General features: G+C 34.4%; 1 protein-coding gene across 1 annotated transcript; it reads right to left on the reverse strand.

The window, feature by feature from the left end:
- Positions 1-983: 983 nt before the first annotated feature.
- On the reverse strand, positions 984-19,385 carry LOC141291349 (hormonally up-regulated neu tumor-associated kinase). The gene is made up of 10 exons (XM_073823523.1): positions 19,170-19,385; positions 16,088-16,380; positions 12,218-12,273; positions 11,782-11,920; positions 11,541-11,668; positions 9,913-10,048; positions 9,644-9,821; positions 6,844-6,927; positions 6,528-6,759; positions 984-4,158 (listed from the first exon to the last, which is right to left on the reverse strand). The coding sequence occupies exons 1-10, from the start codon at positions 19,383-19,385 to the stop codon at positions 3,401-3,403; spliced, it is 2,220 nt and encodes a 739-aa protein (XP_073679624.1). The 3' UTR covers positions 984-3,400.
- Between the last annotated feature and the right edge of the window lie 397 nt (positions 19,386-19,782).

Raw genomic sequence — 19,782 nt, forward strand, 5'->3', positions numbered from 1 at the left:
GCTGGTGAAAATACTAGTGTTCTAATAATTCTGGCCACCACTGTAGTATATTCTGTCCAACTACTTTTTCCTGGACAAAAGCAAACATTGATCTTGGTCTAAATAACATACATAACATATTCATTCCCACGGAACTGAGGTGATGTACCTCTTCATCACTGGGTTGCTCAGTACAGTAAGATACCCCTGTAGCGTCTTTCTAGTTAAGTCACTGAGGTGATACATATTAGTTCTTTTTCTCTATGGTGTGTTTAATTAAAGCAGAGACAGATGGGATAGTCTTGGAGGTAATGCTAGCACCCTGGTAATTTCCAGACATTAGGTCACTGGTCTATTTGAGGTCAGACCACTGCTTGATGTATTGCTAGACATGTTCACATACTTGTGTATTTGGACATGTAAGATACAGTTAATGAATGCCATGGCATTATATAGCAAAATATTCAACCAAGTGACATTTATTTTACATTTAGAAAGTTTCTTGAGCACCAAATTAGTATATTAAAATGATTTCCGAAGGATCACGTGACACCGAAGACCGTTATGTTGTTACCTAATGCAATAAAATTTATACTAACTGTTGAAAAAAAGCTGGATTATATAATCACAGGATATTTAAGTGTCCAACTTGGCTCTTTGGGAACTATGCGGTTACAAGTCTGAGTTGAGGTGCAGACATGCCACACTCACTTCGGATCAATCTCTCTCCAGCACACATATCTATACACGCACACACAAAGGCCAAGCCCCCTCAGCACCATATCATGTACCAAAACAAAGTGTTCATTATTCATGAGCTCCTCACCAGCTGAAAAGAGGGAAAGATTCCTTTACATGTCCATTATTCAAAACCCTTCTGGCCATTGGGGAGCAGCCACAACACAGTTGCTCATTTAACATACACGCTACAAAACACGCACACCCTTAAATTAGCCTAATTAGACGTCTACAATTATGCCAGCAGTCCTGTATCGTGTATACTGTCAATTTATTTGTAAGATTAAAAAAAATGTACCAAAATTACATTTCCACATGCCTGAACAATAGTTGCCTTTTTTGTACTGTAAGCTTCAGACAAAAAGCCAGTATAAGAGTTCAATTATATTAGCCATTTTCCTCACAAGCTGGCTTATGGATCCTCATCCTTTGGCACCGACTGGCATAGTTGAGTGATGCCATTGAGATGCATTCATTCATAAAGCGAGAAACATGATAGCAGCTTAAAACCCACAATGGGCATCGGTCAAATCCCAAACAGACAATTAAGAAACTCAAGAGTAGTCAAATTGTCCTGGGACCGAGGGATTATGGTAGGAAAAAGAGGATGAAGGGCAAGAGGGGAAGAGGGGAGGTAGTGGGAAGACATGTTGATTTTAATATGATAACATTATTTCATTCTTCTTTCCGAAGCGGATAGCTTATTGTCAGCAAATGGCATAATGTTGATTACCACAAAAAAACAGAGTGAGGCACTTATAGAGGAAGTCAATTTAGGGCAAAACACTACAGGTGAATATAAGGAAGTAGATTAATCACAATACATTAAAAAAATAGTTTCGTATTACAAGTTTACAGAAATATTGTGCTTAAAAATTTGTAAATGAGGCATTATCTATGCTTACAGTTGAAGTCAAAAGTTTACATACACCTTTTTTAATTTCACCAAAATAAGAGGGATCATACAAAATGCATGTTATTTTTATATAGTACTGAACCGAATAAGATATTTCACATAAAAGACGTTTACATATAGTCCACAAGAGAAAATAATAGTTGGATTTATAAAAACGACAAATTTGACAACTGAGGGACTCATATGCAACTATTACAGAAGGTTCAAACACTCACTGATGCTTCAGAAGGAAACACAATGCATTAAAAGCCAGAGGTGAAAACTTTTGAACCGAAAGAAGATGTGTACATTTTTCTTATTTTGCCTAAACATCATATATATATATTGTTGTTTCTCCTTCTGGAGCATCAATGAGCATTTGAACCTTCTGTAATTGTTGCAAATGAGTCCTTCAGTTGTCCTCTGTGCGTATATCAAAATCATACAGTCATTGTTGGAAAGTGCTTTTTTTCAACAAAAATGCTGAAAAACTAAAGAATTTGTGGAACCCTAAAGATTTTTCTGAAGAACAGCAGCCAGTTTAACTGTTCAGGACAAACAAGGGACTCATAAACAACTATCACTAAACTAACAAACAAGCAAAAAAAAAAAAAAAAAACACAAGATCATTCACGTAACAATACAGTATTAAGAATCAACAGTATGTAAACTTTTGAACAGAGTCATTTTATAAATTCAACTATTATTTTCTCTTGTGGACTATATGATATACGTATGTCTTTTATGTGAAATATATTCAGGTCAGTACTAAATAAAAATAACATGCATAAGTGATGTTCAAAATTCTTGTTACATTTTACTGATATATTAAAGGTTTTTACAGAGGGGATTTGAATATCTCTATTTTTATCACTCTATAACAAAATATTGTCAACAGCCAGTAAAAAATATTAATGTGTTTTTAGGAATAAAATTTAAAATTTAATAAAACCAGGCAGATGCTACTGGAAAAACACCTCTTTTAAAAGCTGCAGAATATAAATAAGAGTAAAACAGAAAAGTTTGACAGAAAAACAGAAAAATTTCTGACAGGAGAAAAAAATATTTGTGAGAAAACAGACTTTGAAGATATGTATTGCAATTAAAATCTAAAGATACAAACAATGTAGAAAAATAAGCACTTAAATGTGTATTTTCTATGTTTTCTGTCCACTAGTCTGTCCAAAATCTCAAAACTGGCCAATGTGTGAAAAAACGTTTTTGTCTGTAGTGTTTTGCCTTAAAAGGATAGTTCACCCAAAAATGAAAATTCTGTCATTAATTACTCACCCTCATGTTGTTCCAAACCCGTAAGACATTTGTTCATCTTCAGAACACAAATTAAGATATTTTTGATGAAATCCGAAAGCCTTCTGACCCTGCATAGACAGCAATGCAACTGACACATTCAAGGCCCAGAAAGGTAGCAAGGACATTGTTAAAATATTTTTTTTGTTAGTTTTTTGTAATGTTATGAAGCTACGAGATAACTTTTTGTGTGCAAAAAAAATAATAATAATAATAATAAAAATAACGACTTTATTTAATAATTCTTCTCTTCAGTGTCATTCACCATTTACGAAGGTCTTACGGGTTTGGAATGAAATGAGGGTGAGTAATTAAAGACAGAACTTAAATTTTTAGGTGAACCATTCCTTTTAAACAAAGGATGAATCAAAATGATTTGTTCTGTGGTAATCAAAATTATGTCACAAATGCTGTCAGACTCAGTCTGACTTGTAGTGAACCCAGCATATTCCCTTTGGGAAGGCCTCAAATCCTCAAATGTCACCCGAAATCCATTCTGAGTATTTCTGTCTTTTTGTCAGATTTGTTTTGTAAAGCAGTTGGAAGCATTGGTAAGTTGAGGTCTGTGACTCTGCGTTGTATAGCCGTTCGCAACTGAACAGAGTTTCTTTTCGCTGTATTACTGGGGATACCGATCCCTCCTCCCCCTCCCGTTCCTGTGTTCCTCTTCTCCTTTGCATGTCTCAGGTTTTTAATGACAAGAGCTTGTTGTCTCTGAGATGGAAACAATGGCGGTTTGGACCCATTTACTAAGAAAGGCGAGGAGCCTGTGCCAGGCGTTGTGTGGTGCGTAAGACCAACCCAAGTGACTTTTCTAGGCGTGGCTTCCTTCAGCGTCCCTGTGTGACGTAGTCGAGGTAAAGGGGAGGTTTGTGTTGTGGTTTCCATTGCGCTGAGGTGACGAGCGTTGTAGGTTTTCTCCTCAATGGCCAGTAATAGATCCTTAAAGCGCTGTCCCGTTCTGGGAGAAGCCCCTTTCTCAGAGTAGAACGTTTGCAACTTCTCTAACTTGTCATCAGGCTGATGTTCGTATTCCAGCGCTTGATATTTGTCAGAGTAAACAGGTCTCAGATCATGGGGTTTGATTGATGTTTTCATTGTCTGGGAGTCTCTAGAGGTGTCTATGGTTACAGTGGCATCACAAGGAGCGGAGTCACAGAGTTTGGTGCCACTCCCCTCTCTGCAGGAACACTTAGGCGGTGAGACACAAAGCATCTCCTTCTCACCAAAAGTTAAGACTGAAATATACACATACACAAATTCTGTCAGCTGAGTATGCATTTCTATATTTAAAAAAAGTTTAATATAGTATGGGTACTAAATAGGGTGACCATTTGGTTATTGCTCTGATTTGTAGCTGTGCGAAGTGTGTGAGAGATAAATTTACTACTATTAGACTATGTATATACTGAAGATGATGACTAGTCATGAATAAGCTTTGTTAATGTTGACCAGCTCTGTGACTGGCACTCAGTTTGCCCAGGTTCAAGTGATAGGGCACAATGTAATTATTACTATTGTGTCTTCAAATTTTAATGAGTAACAAGCTAGTAGGTAAAAATCATCTTTTATACAAAGAAAAATCCTTGAACAGCAAATAGTTAGCTCCTTAATTAGACTATGCAAACATTAAAGGGATAGTTCACCAAAAATGAAAATTACCTTGTGATTTACTCACCCTCAAGCCGTCCCAGGTGTATATAACTTTCTTCTTTCAGACAAACACGATCAGAGGTATATTAAAAAATGTCCTGGCTCTTCCAATCTTTATAATGGCAGTGAATGGGTGTTGAGATTTTGAAGTCTATAAAGTGTGTTCATCTAAATTCTCAAATAGAGATCATGATTCTTCCTTGATTCTGAACTAACAAAATAATGTGTGACAAAATATGAATTGCTGCAGTCTATTTAAAAGTGTTTAATTAATTTGAATTAATTATTAAACATTTTAATACATAATATATGCCTATGTATTTAAAATATATTTAACACACCAATTTTTAATATTAAAATTAAGAAAAAGTGGTTTGAATGAATGATTCAATGACTCATTCATAACTTCATTACTAGATTAATCATTTGGATGAATTCAACTGGATGAATTCATTTTTGAACAAATCTTTTGAATTAATGATTCAATGAAAAATACATTTTTAACAGTTTCTTGTTGCCACCTAGTTGCGAAACAATGCAATCCACAAATGTTATTTGAAGCGCCAATTACTTTCAAAAGTGCTGTATTTTGATCGCTACCATAGACATCAATGTTTATATCTGAACTATGACCATTAATTCTCAGTATTTCTGTGATGATATGACTAACTATAAGATAATACTGGGTAGTTGAAAAGACTATTTGTGAAGCTGTTTCTTACCTTAACATGGTAACGGTCTGCTCTCTGTGTCAGCAGCAGCGCAAACACAGATTTGAATGTTCTGGTAAGACTTTTCAAAGGTTTAATAGACAAAGGGAATCATTGTCATTTAGAAAAGATTGTGTGGGTGTTTGAATCAAGACTGCAATCTTTTAACGATCTATTTATCATAAAAAATGCTCCACACAGCTCTGAAGGCCTTCTGAAGCAAATTGATGCGTTTGTGTACGAAAAATGTCCATAACTTTATAAATGATAATCTTTAGCTTGATTCACTTCAAAAGGCCTTTATTAACTTCCTAGAGCCGCTGGAGCACTTTTTATGATGGATGCATCCACTTTATTGGACTTCAAAATCTCAGCACCCATTCACTGCCATTATAAAGCTTACATTTTTAAATATACTCTAACTCTGATTCTATTCATTTGACAGAAGAAAGTCATATACACCTAGGATGGCCTGAGGGGGAGTAAATCATAGGGTAGTTTTAATTTTTGGGTGAACTATCCCTTAATATGTGTTTGACTGGATTTAGTGCATCATGAACTTGCATTTTTTGTGGGATCTGGCAGCTTTGAGCAGGACGTTCTTATCCAGTACATGTTTACAATGATTCCCTTGCTCTGTCTAGTCAACATCAGTGAAAAAAAATCCCTGTCTATGAATATGTTGGTTGGTTATTTTCCCTGCTCTAGCAAGAACATGATGACTGGAAGAAAGAATTTTTTCTTTTTTCTTTTTTCTTTTATTCTGTAAAAAAAAAACACTATAATACCCCAATTGTAATTTTGTAAAGTTTCAGGGACATTAAACCACATCATGCACATTTATACATTATCTGAAAAGCTGAATATATAAGCGTTCTATTGATGTATGGTTTGTTAGGACAATATTTGAGGGTGCAAAAAAAAAAAACTTCAAAGTTGTCCAAATGTTCTTAGCAATGCATATTGCTAATCAAAAATTTTATTTTATATCTTTACTGTAGAAAATATCTTAATGGAACATGACCGTTACTTAATATCCTAATGATTTTTGGTAAGAAAGAAAAATGTATCATTTTGACCCTTACAATGTATTTTTGGCTATTGCTACAAATATACCCAAGCTACTTAAGACTGGTTTTGTGATCCAGGGTCACAATTCAGAAAAGTTTGTTAATTATCTGGTTGACCTACAAAATACACCATGCTTGCAGCACTCTATTAGTGATGTAAGAAAAGAAAATTACCCTTAGGAATCAGCCCATCATGTGTCTCGACCAGTATGGCAATCTCATTAGCTGTATCCACGGGCAGGGAGGAGGGGGAATCGGCTCTGTCTACTAGGCTTGGCTGCTTTGATCTGATGGTCTCTGCTGTCCTTTTAGTGCCACTCTGGGCATCCCTGTCCTGTGATTGGCTCTGCTGGGTCTTACTGGCCTGCCTTGAGCTCCTCTCATTGACTGTGTCACTCTGAGGAGACTAGTGAAGGAATAGTTTGTTAAAAGTTTTGTGTTTACATGATCATTTTAGAGAGGAATAGAGAGGAATAGCTGGATGGTTCACCTGCTGCTGACTCTTTGCACTTGCATTGCTTCTCCCTCTCGACAAGCCCTTGTTCAGAAGATTCCATTCACTGTTTTCTTCTCTCTGAGGACATTCATTGACATATTAGCTGTGATCCAAAACCTAACAATTAGCCAACCTAGAAGGCATCATTATAGCATGTATTGTGATCAGGTTTCTCCTCCGAGATGGAGGACAAAAGAAATGCTGATAAATACTCTTGTATTTAAGAATGCATTAATTTTAAAATACTGATATTTAATCTAATGCTATGGTCAATAAATGGATAAATTATCAATAAACAGATAAATGATTGAAATTAAAATTCAATATTATATTCTGTGAATAAAGTAAAAATAAAATGCTAAAAACATAATTATATAATTAAATTATCATTTTAAATGCTGAAAGTGAATTAGGCATCACACATATTAATATTGAGATTTGATAAAGATTACATTTAACATTATTAGTAGCGCTTTCAAATTGATTAATTGCAATTGCGCACATCCAAAATGAAAGTTTGTGTTTACATAATATGTGTGTGTAATGTGTATTAGGGGTCAACCGATTATCGGCCTGGCTGATTATTGGCACCGATATTAAGCATTTTTGATTATCTGTATCAGTCATTTTCAAAACCATTTTGCTGGTAAAATAATGTAAAAGCATTTAAAGAAAGATAACTTTTGTCAGAGCTCTTGTAATTTTTAATTTTGACATTAATTTTAATTTTTACACCAGACATGTATCGGTTCAAAAAATCGGTTATCGGTCTACTTGATCTGTAATAATCAGTATTGAAAAACAGATATCGGTCGACCCCTACTGTGTATACAAGTATACATACATACACTACCAGTCAAACATTTTTGAACAGTAAGATTTTTGATGTTTTTGTTTGATGTTTGTTGTTTTACTATTTAAAATAACTGTTTCCCATTTTGAATAAATTTTAAAAAGTAATTTATTCCTGTGATCAAAGCATCATTGCTCCAGTCTTCAGTGTCACATGATCTCTCAGAAATAAAATATATTCAATTTTAAAATATATTCAAATAGAAAACAGCTATTTTAAATAGTAAAAATATTTAAAAATTGTACAATTTTGCTGTACTTGGATCAAATAAATGTAGGCTTTTTTCTTTAAAAAACAATAAAAATCTTTTGACTGGTAGTGTATATATTTAAGAAATATGTAATATATTTAAATATAATATAAATCATATATAAATATGAACATATATATACACACATATGCAAATATTTCTTAAATATATACATGTATGTGTGAATATTTATATATATAAATACGGTACACATACATATGTGACCCTGGACCACAAAACCAGTCATAAGGTTAAATTTTACAAAACTGGGATGTATACATCACATGAAAGCTCAATAAATAAGCTTTCTATTGATGTATGGTTTGTTAGGATAGGACAATATTTGGCCGAGATACATTTGTTTGAAAATCTGGAATCTGAGGTTGCAAAAAAATCTAAATACTGAGAAAATCACCTTTAAAGTTGTCCAAATTAAGTTCTTAACAATGCATATTACTAATCAAAAATTACATTTTGATATATTTATAGTAGGAATTTTACAAAAAATCTTCATGTAACATGATCTTTACTTAATATCCTGATGATTTTTGGCATAAAAGGAAAATCAATAATTTTGACCCATACAATGTATTTTTGGCTATTGCTACAAATATATCCCAGCGACTTAAGACTGGTTTTGTGGTCCAGGGTCACATATATTATGTAAACACAAACTTTTATTTCTAAAGTGATTAAAAGATTTGACAGCACTAATTATTAGTATTTTCAAGATTAAATTTAATGTATAATTACATCAAATGTAATATGAATGTAAAAGAGGTAAATGAAATATCCAGTATAAACTGACATTGACCTTTGTTGGGACTAAAAAAGAAACTCTAATATTGACCCATGTCCAATGTGATACTGATACACACTAAAGTTCAAAAGTTTAGGGGAAAAAAGTTAATACTTTTTATTCAGGAGACACATTCAATTGATAAGTTCAAAGGTGACAGTAAAACAATTTCTTTAATTTTCTATTTATCAGGTTTCACACACTGAAGACTGGAGTAATGAAAAAAATCAGCTTTGCCATCACAGAAATAAATTACATTAAAAAAAATTAAAATAGAAAAGTTATTGTAGTTGTAGTTTTGATAAAATAAATGCAACCTTGGTAAGCATAAGACTTCTTTAGAAAACATTAAAACCTTACAGAGCCGAAAATAAATATCTATATCAAATATATCTATATAATATCTATATCATCTATATATGTGACCCTGGACCACAAAACCAGTCTTAAGTCGCTGGGGTATATTTGTAGTAATAGCCAAAAATACATTGCATGGGTCAAAATTATTGATTTTTCTTTTATGCTTCAAATCATTAGGAAATTAAGTAAAGATCATGTTCCATGAAGACTTTTTATAAAATTCCTACTATAAACATATCAAAATGTAATTTTTGATTAGTAATATGCATTCTTAAGAGCTCAATTTGGACAACTTTAAAGGTGATTTTCTCAGTATTTTGATTTTTTTGCACCCTCAGATTCCAGATCTTCAAATAGATGTATCTCGGCCAAATATCATCCTATCCTAACAAACCATATATCAATAGAAAGCTTATTTATTGAGCTTTCATATGATGTATACATCTCAGTTTTGTAAAATTTAACCTTATGACTGGTTTTGTGGTCCAGGGTCACATATATTAATACCTATATCAAGCATATATCATTTTACCTTCATGGTCCTCACTACTTTCTGATGCCTGGTGAGTTTTTTCAGCAATAGATGGTAGCAAGCCAAAATGGTTGACGGTTTGTTACTGATGACAGTGTGGATGATATCAGATAGACCGTAACCTAGAGATTCAGTCATGTAGTTTAACACAGCTGTATTCAGATCCTCAGGACGCAGCCTGAAAAAGCAACAAAGAACACACATACAAATATCAGGAAATGCTAAATTGATTTGTGTAGCTCTAGCATTAGATTTCATTTTACAGTTACCTGTTTTTATGTGAGACAGTATGGAGGGGTCTTTTGGCATAACCCTCATTCAACCATTTATCCTCCATTGCTGCTTTTATCGTTGGCCTTTTTGCTGGTTCTGGCTCGAGCAGAGACAAGACAAACTGTACAGCCGCTAGAGAGAAATAAAGAACGAGAACACTGACATCTTGACACTGCTCAAGGAGTCTCAAAACTCTGTTTTAACCTTACACAGAAGATCTCAACACTGATTTGTCAGAGGAGTGAATGTATGTGTGTGTGTCCGACCCAGACTGAACTTCTCAAGGTTTCTCTTACAGAAGGGCAGATCAGATTCAAGAAGCACTTTGCTGCCCCGTTCCACCTTCTCAACCTGGGAGGGGAGTCCGTAGATCAGAGTGCCAGCTTGGCACTGCTCTGGCCTTCTGTGTGTGTGTGTGTGTGTGTGTGTGTGTGCACTAAGGTGAAGGTAGTGTTTGTGTCAGTAGACAGTGACGATCACATTTACTCATTCACTTAGACTGCCATTACAGGCAGCCTCAGGATGCCAACGAAACACACAAAATGGCATACTGTAAGCTTCTATGCTAATTCATTTCCACCATACACACACAGTAAAGATTGTATGACAATTGTTACCTTATAGAACTTTTGCTACATGATTTAACACAATAAACACATAAAACTAGTTAATGTATTTGTATAATACTGATAATACTTAGATGTATCTACTTGCATCTGTTCCATTAAATACTTCCTTTACTTTGACGTTCTTCTTTTTAATAAACAATGTATGTACTTGTTCAGAGAAACAGGAGGTAATTTCCCACAAGTAATACGTACAAACTACGTAATGAACTAATGTAATCTGCAACCAAATCGGGAAACCCGGCCGGGTTCTGTTCCACTAGCAGACATTTTGCATCATCATGTTTGTAGAGCATCTATTTTTGCGACTGGTGAATATACTCTGTTATTAATATTCATGATAATTAATATTAATGTGCTGGATCAGATGATCTCACAATCTGATTGAGGAGAAGGACACTTTGAAATGCATCACTGCACTCAACACCTTTTATCTCTCGTTGTCTTTACTCATTCTTTCTTTTGGTATCTCATCTTGATGTAGAACTATTTAGGAAAAAATCTTCAAGTGTATGAATATGGGTGGGGTCAGTAAGATTGTTTGATGTTTTCGCATTTATTTGATCAAAAATACAGTAAAATGCTTGTATTTATTTAAATTATAAATAAAATAGAATTTTATATAATGTATACACACTTAACCATTCAAAAGTAGTAATATTTATTTATTTAATATATAATTACAAATACAATATAAAATATTTCTAATATATATTTTATATAATAAACTGTATTTATTATTATATAATATATACAGTTTATTATTTTTATAATTATAATTAAATATCTTACTGTTCACAAACTTTTGACTGGGAGTGTATGTGTATATATTTTATTTATTATATATTACCCACATGAGGAAAACTGCTTAATAATCATATTAAAAAATGTTTAAAAAAATTAAAAATGTTTATGTGAGGGTTAGGTTTTGGGTTAGAGGATGTAAACATTATTAGAGCAATAAAAATAAATCAATGGAAAGTGTCTATTAACTATACCTTTGCTGATGTCTGACGGTATCGGACTGATTTCTCCATTCACCATTTTCTGATGAAGTTGCTTGATATTGAAGGGCTCCACCGTAAATGGTAAAGTGCCAGTCAACATGGCAAACATACTCACACCCCTACACATACTCACAGAAACACACACAATCTTCATCAATAGCCAGCATTAAAAGCATTACACCCCCTTACATAAAAATGCTATAAGGCATACACATATACTTTGTGTACTCACACAGACCACACATCCACTTTAGGCCCGTACTTCCTGTGGGCCAGCAGTTCAGGAGCCGCATAAGCAGGACTACCACACTGAGTGTTCAGCAGCTCCAGAGAGAGAGAATCTGCCTTCAGAGTGTTACTCAGACCAAAGTCTACACACAAACACAATCATATTTTAGTGAACAATACTTAGATCAACATACAAGCACATACAACCATCTATAGTTTCTCAAAATCATTCCTAATTTGTAAGTAGCTTTGAATAAAAGCAACTTATTGTAAATAAGATGTACTGTAGTTCACACTACTGCAAGTTTGGTTATTCTAAGAGGTCAAAGGTCAAGCTACTGATATATTACAGTAATAAAGCTTTGACAAAACTTTCCTCAGATTAAATTATGTACATTTACACACTATGTAAAACAGGTCAAACAGCAAGATACACTCACCTACTATCTTAATGTTGCTTTGCTCATCCAGTAGGAAGTTCTCAATCTTCAAGTCCCTAGTTAACAAATACAAAATTCAGAGGTGAAAGAAGGTTAGTTAAAACACACACACACACACACACACACACACACACACACACACACACACACACACACACACACACACACACACACACACACACACACAAACCTAGTTATTTACTTATGCGTAAAAGTACAATTTTCAGATTAATTTTAGGGTGTAAATTTTAGTTTAGTTTGCTTTTGTCATTTTATTAGTTCTTGTTTTAAGATTTTCTATAAGCATCCAATGTTTATATTTTGTTCCAATTTTATTTCAGTTATTAAAAACAATTTGTATTAGTTGAAGTTTTAGTTAACACCGTTTTCGATAAAAGCACAAAATGCTCTTTAGACCAAATTTTACTCAGATTTTTCACTCAAGATAATTTATTAAGCTAGAACAAAAATGCTACTTTGAGACCCTAGTGTTCATATAAGTGTCCCTGGACCATAAAACCAGTCTTGAGTAGCATGGGTATATTTGTAGCAACAGCCAAAAATACATTGCATGGGTTTTCTTTTATGCCAAAATCATTAGGATATTAAGTAAAGATCATGTTCCATGAAGATATGTTGTAACTTTCCTACCATAAATAAATATAAAAACATAATTTTTGATTAGTAATATGCATTGCTAAGAACTTCATTTGGACAACTTTAAAGGCGATTTTAACAATATTTTTATTTTTTTGCACCCTCCAATTCCAGATTTTTAAATAGTTGCATAGTTCCAAATATTGTCCTATCCTAACAAACAATACATCAAATTTCAGATGATGAATAAATCTCAATTTCCAAGAATTGACCCTTATGACTGGTTTTGTGGTTGAGGGTCACATATACAGTACTATCACATATACATATATACAAACTATACACTATATATATAGCTGAAGGAACTCTGATCACCTCACTTCATGTGTGGGAACACATGACCAGCCAAAAACCTCTAGCAGCACACAAAATGTAATGAAAAATGTGAATTAAAAGGGGATTTGCATTAAAGACCAGAGCTATAAGAGTTATTGTTGGTGACATCACAGCTTGGTGGTCCTGGATGTTCAGTCATTCTGCCAAGTTTTACTTTTACACTTCTCCCTCTCTTTTTTCTTTTATCTTACTGCCGCCTTCTCCTTTTCTTTCCACTTCATAATAAACACTCACACTCACTTTGACGACCGCACGCTCCTCACATTTAATATGAAATTGTATGAAAAGCCTATAAAAATATCACAGCCCTCAAAGTTATTTTCATTTCTCTCCATTTTTACTGACATGGCTGACATCTCAAAGCCCAACGGGCGGCCTAATGTTCCTCAACTCACACACACATGCAGATGCTGTCCCTAAAATGTCCAAAGTACAAAAAAAAGTTGAAAAACCATTTCAAATCTGCCCGTATTAAAGTTCCCTAACAGACATGACGTGTATTAGGGGAAAGCTGGACAGTTGGACTGGTTTTTGGGATATTATTGATGTGTGTCGTACAGAAACGTTGGCAGAGACAGACTCAAAGACATAAAGTGAGTGTTGGTGGAGCCAGTTGATAAAATAGTTTGATTTGGGTTGATGAATGCCATTCGAAGTGGGTGAACTTTTGAACACGCTCCCTTCGTTACCATAGGGACTGTATATGTTGACTAACCCCGCGGGTAGTCAAGTGTGGTGTGTATGTGCGTGTAGGCTGATGAACATCCTTTGATCCTTGACATACTCTAATAAAGGCCCTTGACTGAGGGGAATGTGTGTGACACAGACCTCAGCATTATGGAGTTTCATCCTGGGACTCCATTAGTAAGGAAGTCAGTGAATGATGTGTTAACCATAGTGGCTCTGGCTGATGATGTCATGAGAAGCTAATGACATTCCCACTCTTGCCTCAATTAGGCTTTACTGACAGACCAAAAAACCCAGCACACACACACATTTACTTAGCTAAATGGGGACATTACATATAGTAGTCAACATTCGAAGTGGATCAAAAAAGTTCATCAAAAGTTGTCCTAAGATAAGAACGGGTATTCTTTTTGGTTTTAGGACAAATTTGATGAAAGGTATTGATCCACTTCGAATGTTGACTTCTATTGTTTTTATATACACAGTTATACATTTTCTAACCTAAACCTACCCCTAACCCTACCCTTCACAGAAAACTGCATTTTACAATAAAAAAAAAACTTGGTTTACTTTATTTTTATACCAATTTTACAATATAGGACATCCCCAAAGAGTGTTTTTTGGTGATTTTGTCAGGTTTTGCTCACTTTTGGGTCCCCAAAATATGGTTAAGTAAGCACACACACACACACACACACAAACGCATTTATATTATCAGAATAGTAATATTATAAAATATACAAAATTATAGAATTTCAAAATATTAACACATGCATCAAATTGTATTTAAACTGAGATTTAAAAATAATATTTTTAATTGTATTACCTTTATTATTAATAATTAATTTTATTAAATATAAAATATATATTATATAAATATAATGTATTGAATTAAAATTTCACATACTGTACACACAATCTTTTATTTCAACCATTTTCAGACATAATTCTCTCATGTACGACACACAGCAGTTCATTATTTAAATCTTATATTGTTTTTTATTTTAAATATTTTTATACTTATATTTTAATCTAATTATAAACTACAGACTAACTATTATCCTAAAAGATGAAATTTATTTATTAAAGACCTAATGAATAAACAATTTATTTTTTTATAATTTATTTAACATTTTAAAATGTTAATTTTAGATATTATTATACATTTTAGATAAATATTATTATACATTTTATATATACTAATAATATTTAATAGTCTTTATTTCTTAATTTTTTAATTTGATTTTTTTTTTTAATTTAATTTAATTTAATTACAATTTTTTTTTACAAATTTAATCTCCAGAATACAGGCAACAAGTAAACACACATACACTTGCTCTTTGATTTCATTTATTTTCACACACACTTCTCTTATCTATAGCCCTATATGGACGGTAATTCTTTCTCATGCGGGTGTCTGTATAAATAAATTTACATGGCAGCTCAATGATAAAACTCGGATTGCGATGGCGGATTGGATTCGGATGGCGATTTATTGACAGTGGAGAAGCGAGTTTTGTGACCCTACAAACTCGGGAACGTGCTGCTTAAGTGAACAGTCACATGATTGTCGGCTGTAAATAAAATGAATTTTATTTACAGTTTTTTTCTTATTATTGTGTAAAATGTATTCTTATTATTCCAATATTTTATAATGTATAATCCTACTTATTATTTGATTATTTAAATCTCCTGTTTAAAAATAGGAAAATAGACGCGCTATAGTTGTTTATAATTATACACAATGTAGTTATCAAAAAGGATTTAAACAATTAATTTTGAATCGATTTCTTCTTGTAAACTTAGAGATGTGGAATCGGACGATAATTAAATTACCAAACAACCTTGGTGTTTGTCAAAAAACAGTAGGTTATTTGGATTTTTACGCGGGTGGTGAGAGATAAACACCGACTGGATTCAGATGGCAATAAAATCACAGACTACTCCCTGTAAATGGTGAAAATAACTTGCGTCCCCATGAGAAACAATTACCGTCTGAATAGAGCTTATGACACATGGCACTTCATTATTTTAAAGCTCTTATAACTAGAGTCCGCTATACAGCTTAGCACTTTCTCAGCTTTCCTTTCTTTTTTTATTCCACCCCACTATTCCTACTCTCTTTATGATCTCAACACCTCATTTTTGTGGGTCTAATTGTGTAATAGTGCAAGAATATCCACTCATTACCTGTGAACTATCCCGTGTCGATGCAGGTGTTCGACTGCAGACAGTATCTGCCGGGTGTACCGTCGGACCTCTCTTTCCTCCAGCCTTTTGCGTTCACAGATTCGATCCATAAGGTCTCCTCCTCCGCACAGCTCCATGGCCATGTAGTAGCAGTTCTCTGTCTCCAACGTCTCCAGCAGCAAGACGATGTTCGGGTGGCGGATCAGCTGGTGAATCCGGGGTTCGCGTTTCATGTTTTTTAAAACGTATGAATCCTGACGAGCCTTCTTCTTATCAATCACCTTGATCGCCACCTGAGAGACAGTGATGGAAACAGAGAATAATTATGTTACATTTTAGTACTGACCTTGTCTATTATTAGAAGATAGATATACAGTAAGAGGACGGAGCTATAAAGTTTTCAATTCTTCATAACATTACGGTTGAACCACTGATGGCACATGAACTATTTTAACAATGTTCTTACTACCTTTCTGGGCCTTGAATGTTTCAGTTGCGTGGCTGTCAATGCAGGGTCACAAAGCTCTTGGATTTCATCGAAAATTTCTTAATTTGTGTTCCGAAGATAAAGGTCTTACAGGTTTGGAACAACATGAGAGTGAGTAATTAATGACAGAATTTTCATCCCTTTAATGACAGAGCTAAAGCATGGCACACAACTATTGCTCAAAGTTTGTCTCTTTAGGAACTCCATGATAATAATTTACATTCTCAAATTCTGGGATTGAGCTGGGGGTGATGTGTGCTCACGTGTCACCATAGCGACCTGTTCAGGGAAACAGAGTGGTCAGGAAGGGCTCAGTGAAGTGTATAAGAGCTGGTAACATACACACGCACACAGGCCACAATTACTGACCCATGAAAGCTCAGGTCATCAACACGGTAAGAAAAGGAGCACAGGTTGAGTTAAAACTGCTCTCTCTCTCTGTTTGCCTGTGTCATGATGAACTCAGTAGTTTTCCAATTTCCCCAAAACATTTTTTAGGCATCTAATAACAGATTCTATATTGATACTGACATAAGAGATACTGAAAAAAAAAGATTATTAATAATAATAATAATAATAATAAAAGTTTTTAAAATTATGTTTATATATCATGTTTGATATTAATAATATTCATTTATATACTGTATATTTTTAAAATCCAGTTTATACTACAAGGCTGTTGAATACTTGAATCTGATTGGCTGACGAATGTTCTAAAGTATGCAATTATTTTTGGGGAAACACCTGGCTAAAATAGTTCCAGGCAGGTCTTGACCGCATTACATGTCCATATCACTTCGCCAAATGATTTCAGTTTTATTTTGTATGGAAAGCACGTTTGTAATGCACAGCCAAGATGTAACACCATCACCACCTCAGGTGTGCATTATATTCTAATAATTCAATAGCCTGTTGTCAATTATTCCTTACACAATTTATCAAACCCAAAGTTTAACCCCAAAGTATAGCTAAATATACCCACACATATACACAATTTTTTAGTGCTGTCAAAATGAGCATGCTAAAACAGGTAATTATTTTCTCAAATTTAACAGCATTAAAAAAAATATTTAACGCAGGGGCAGAGCTAGGGTTGGTCATCCCACTCACAACTTCTGTATCTGTGTCTTTGTTTCTTCACATGAACTGCATTTATTTAGATGGAGAATGTCTTTGTGACCACATCAAATAGTAAACGTTCATGTTCAGCAGCAGCAGCAGCTCTTAAAGTAATAGCAGCCGAATAACCCAGCTGCTGTAGTGTCTGTTGAAGAGGATGCAAAATTCACTTTTACATGTTGTTTAAACATAAATGTGTGTTGGCAGTGTGCGTACACAACCACCCTATGATAAAAATCCACCCAGTGTTTTTTTTATCCCCAAAAATCATTATCACTTTTTCAGGTCAAGCTGTTCTGATATTCTTGGCAGAGTGACAGAGTGATGCATGTTTTTGACAAGGTGAAAAGAGTGTTGTTTAACACTGTCATTGAGGAATTTTAACCAATGTTACAGACTTTTCATTAAGACCCTAAAGAATTATATCAACTTGTGGAAAATGGGCATCGGATGACCTCTTTAATCAAAGAACAAAAGAGGAAATTAGTCATTTTTGTATCTTTAAGGATTCATCTATATTTTAGTATTTAGTGTTTGGTAACATTATTCAATTTCTGTATATTTTCTACTTGCTGAAGGGCACAGGTAAATAATGGATTTATGTGAAGATTGTTTTAATTTCACTTAAATTAGAAGTTGTTATTTTTTAAAATTGACTGTAATGTTGAATGGCTGTAGTCAATAGTTTAATATTCAGAAAAAATAATTTCCTAGAGAAATCAGTAGTATTGGTATCAGTGATACTCGCCTTCAGTCCTAAAAAAAAATTTAACAAATGTTAAAAATATACACTATGTTGTTTCTACATTCATTTTAAGATTCAATTTGAAGTTATTGCAATATAAAAGTATATTTTAAAACTTTAATGTTAGGTGGGATTAATTGCAATCATGCTTAATTTCAGAAAAAAATGTGTGAATAATTAATTTTTTTAAATTGATTTATACACACACAATGATATGCAATTATACAACTAAAATGACATGACAAACTTCAACAATGCTTTTCCAACAATGTTGATGTAGACGCATGTGAAACATTTTATAGCAAACAACTGTAAAGTACAACAAACATTAAGACATCTGTTATAACTCAGTCATCAGTGAAGTCTGCAGACAAAATAAACACTATTTAGTATGCAAAAAATTTATCAGATCCATTACACGACCAAAATGAATACTGAGTGACAAAACATCAACACCAACACAATTCAGGGTCACCCCCCCAAACATAAAGTGCCTTTTGTAATAATAAATGTCTCTAACAGTTTGAGTATGTTGGTGTGGATGGATTATCACTGCGGTGCGTGTCAGAGATTAGACAAGACGGAGTCGCTATGAAAGCTGAGAGAGCGAGACAGCATGAAAAATGGATGACAGCCCTTCAGCGCACCGATGACTGACACCCTTAGTGTGTGACACTGCGCCTTTGATTGACAGGCGTCTGCGTGTAAGAGACTGGGTGTGTGCCTGTTACCTTCTCTCCCGTGCTGATGTGCATGCCCAGCATAACCTTGGCGAACGAGCCCTTGTTGATCATTTTGCCCACCAGGTAGCTGCCCACACGCTTAGTGTGAGGAAAGTTTTGGAGCAGGTCACGGGGCACTTTTCCGAAGCAGGGAGTTGCTGCCTGCTCCAGCTCCCCTGAGTCTGTCATGCTCCCATCTAGAGATGACTTCAACGCAGCCGGCATGACGCCAGTGATGCCCGTCCGCTAGCAGATCCACAGGATGACACCGAGCGGACAGGTAGAGGATGGAGGAAGATGGGTTGGCAAGAGAGGAAGGGCATGTGTGATGAAGGCCGGTCTCATTGGTTCTTCTTTTGCTGTTGGTGTTTGTCTGTCCTGTCAAGACGGAAAATATCCACTCTTCGTTCGTCTCATGTGTTTTTTCTATAGTCCAGATGCTGATCCACAATCACATGCTGTGTTTGGGACCAGGTATCTGTCTATTACTTGTCTCTAGCCTCAGGTCTACCTCGCTTTATCTGTCTTTTTCATCTAGACTGTCTCTTTTCTGTCCAACGGAAGGTTCTTCTGTCAGTCTGGTTAGTTCATGCACCCTTGTCTTTGTGTGTGTGAGTGAGTG

The sequence above is a fragment of the Garra rufa genome, chromosome 18 (assembly GCF_049309525.1).
Source record: "Garra rufa chromosome 18, GarRuf1.0, whole genome shotgun sequence".
NCBI classification, from domain to species: domain Eukaryota; kingdom Metazoa; phylum Chordata; class Actinopteri; order Cypriniformes; family Cyprinidae; genus Garra; species Garra rufa.

Coding starts and splice junctions, on each gene's coding strand:
- LOC141291349 (XM_073823523.1), bottom strand. CDS start 19,385: ATGCCGGCTGCGTTGAAGTCATCTCTAGATGGGAGCATGACAGACTCA. Junction 11,921..12,217: donor AAGCAACATTAAGATAGTAG/GTGAGTGTATCT, acceptor GTTTGTGTGTAG/ACTTTGGTCTGAGTAACACT. Junction 9,822..9,912: donor ACTGTCTCACATAAAAACAG/GTAACTGTAAAA, acceptor TTGCTTTTTCAG/GCTGCGTCCTGAGGATCTGA.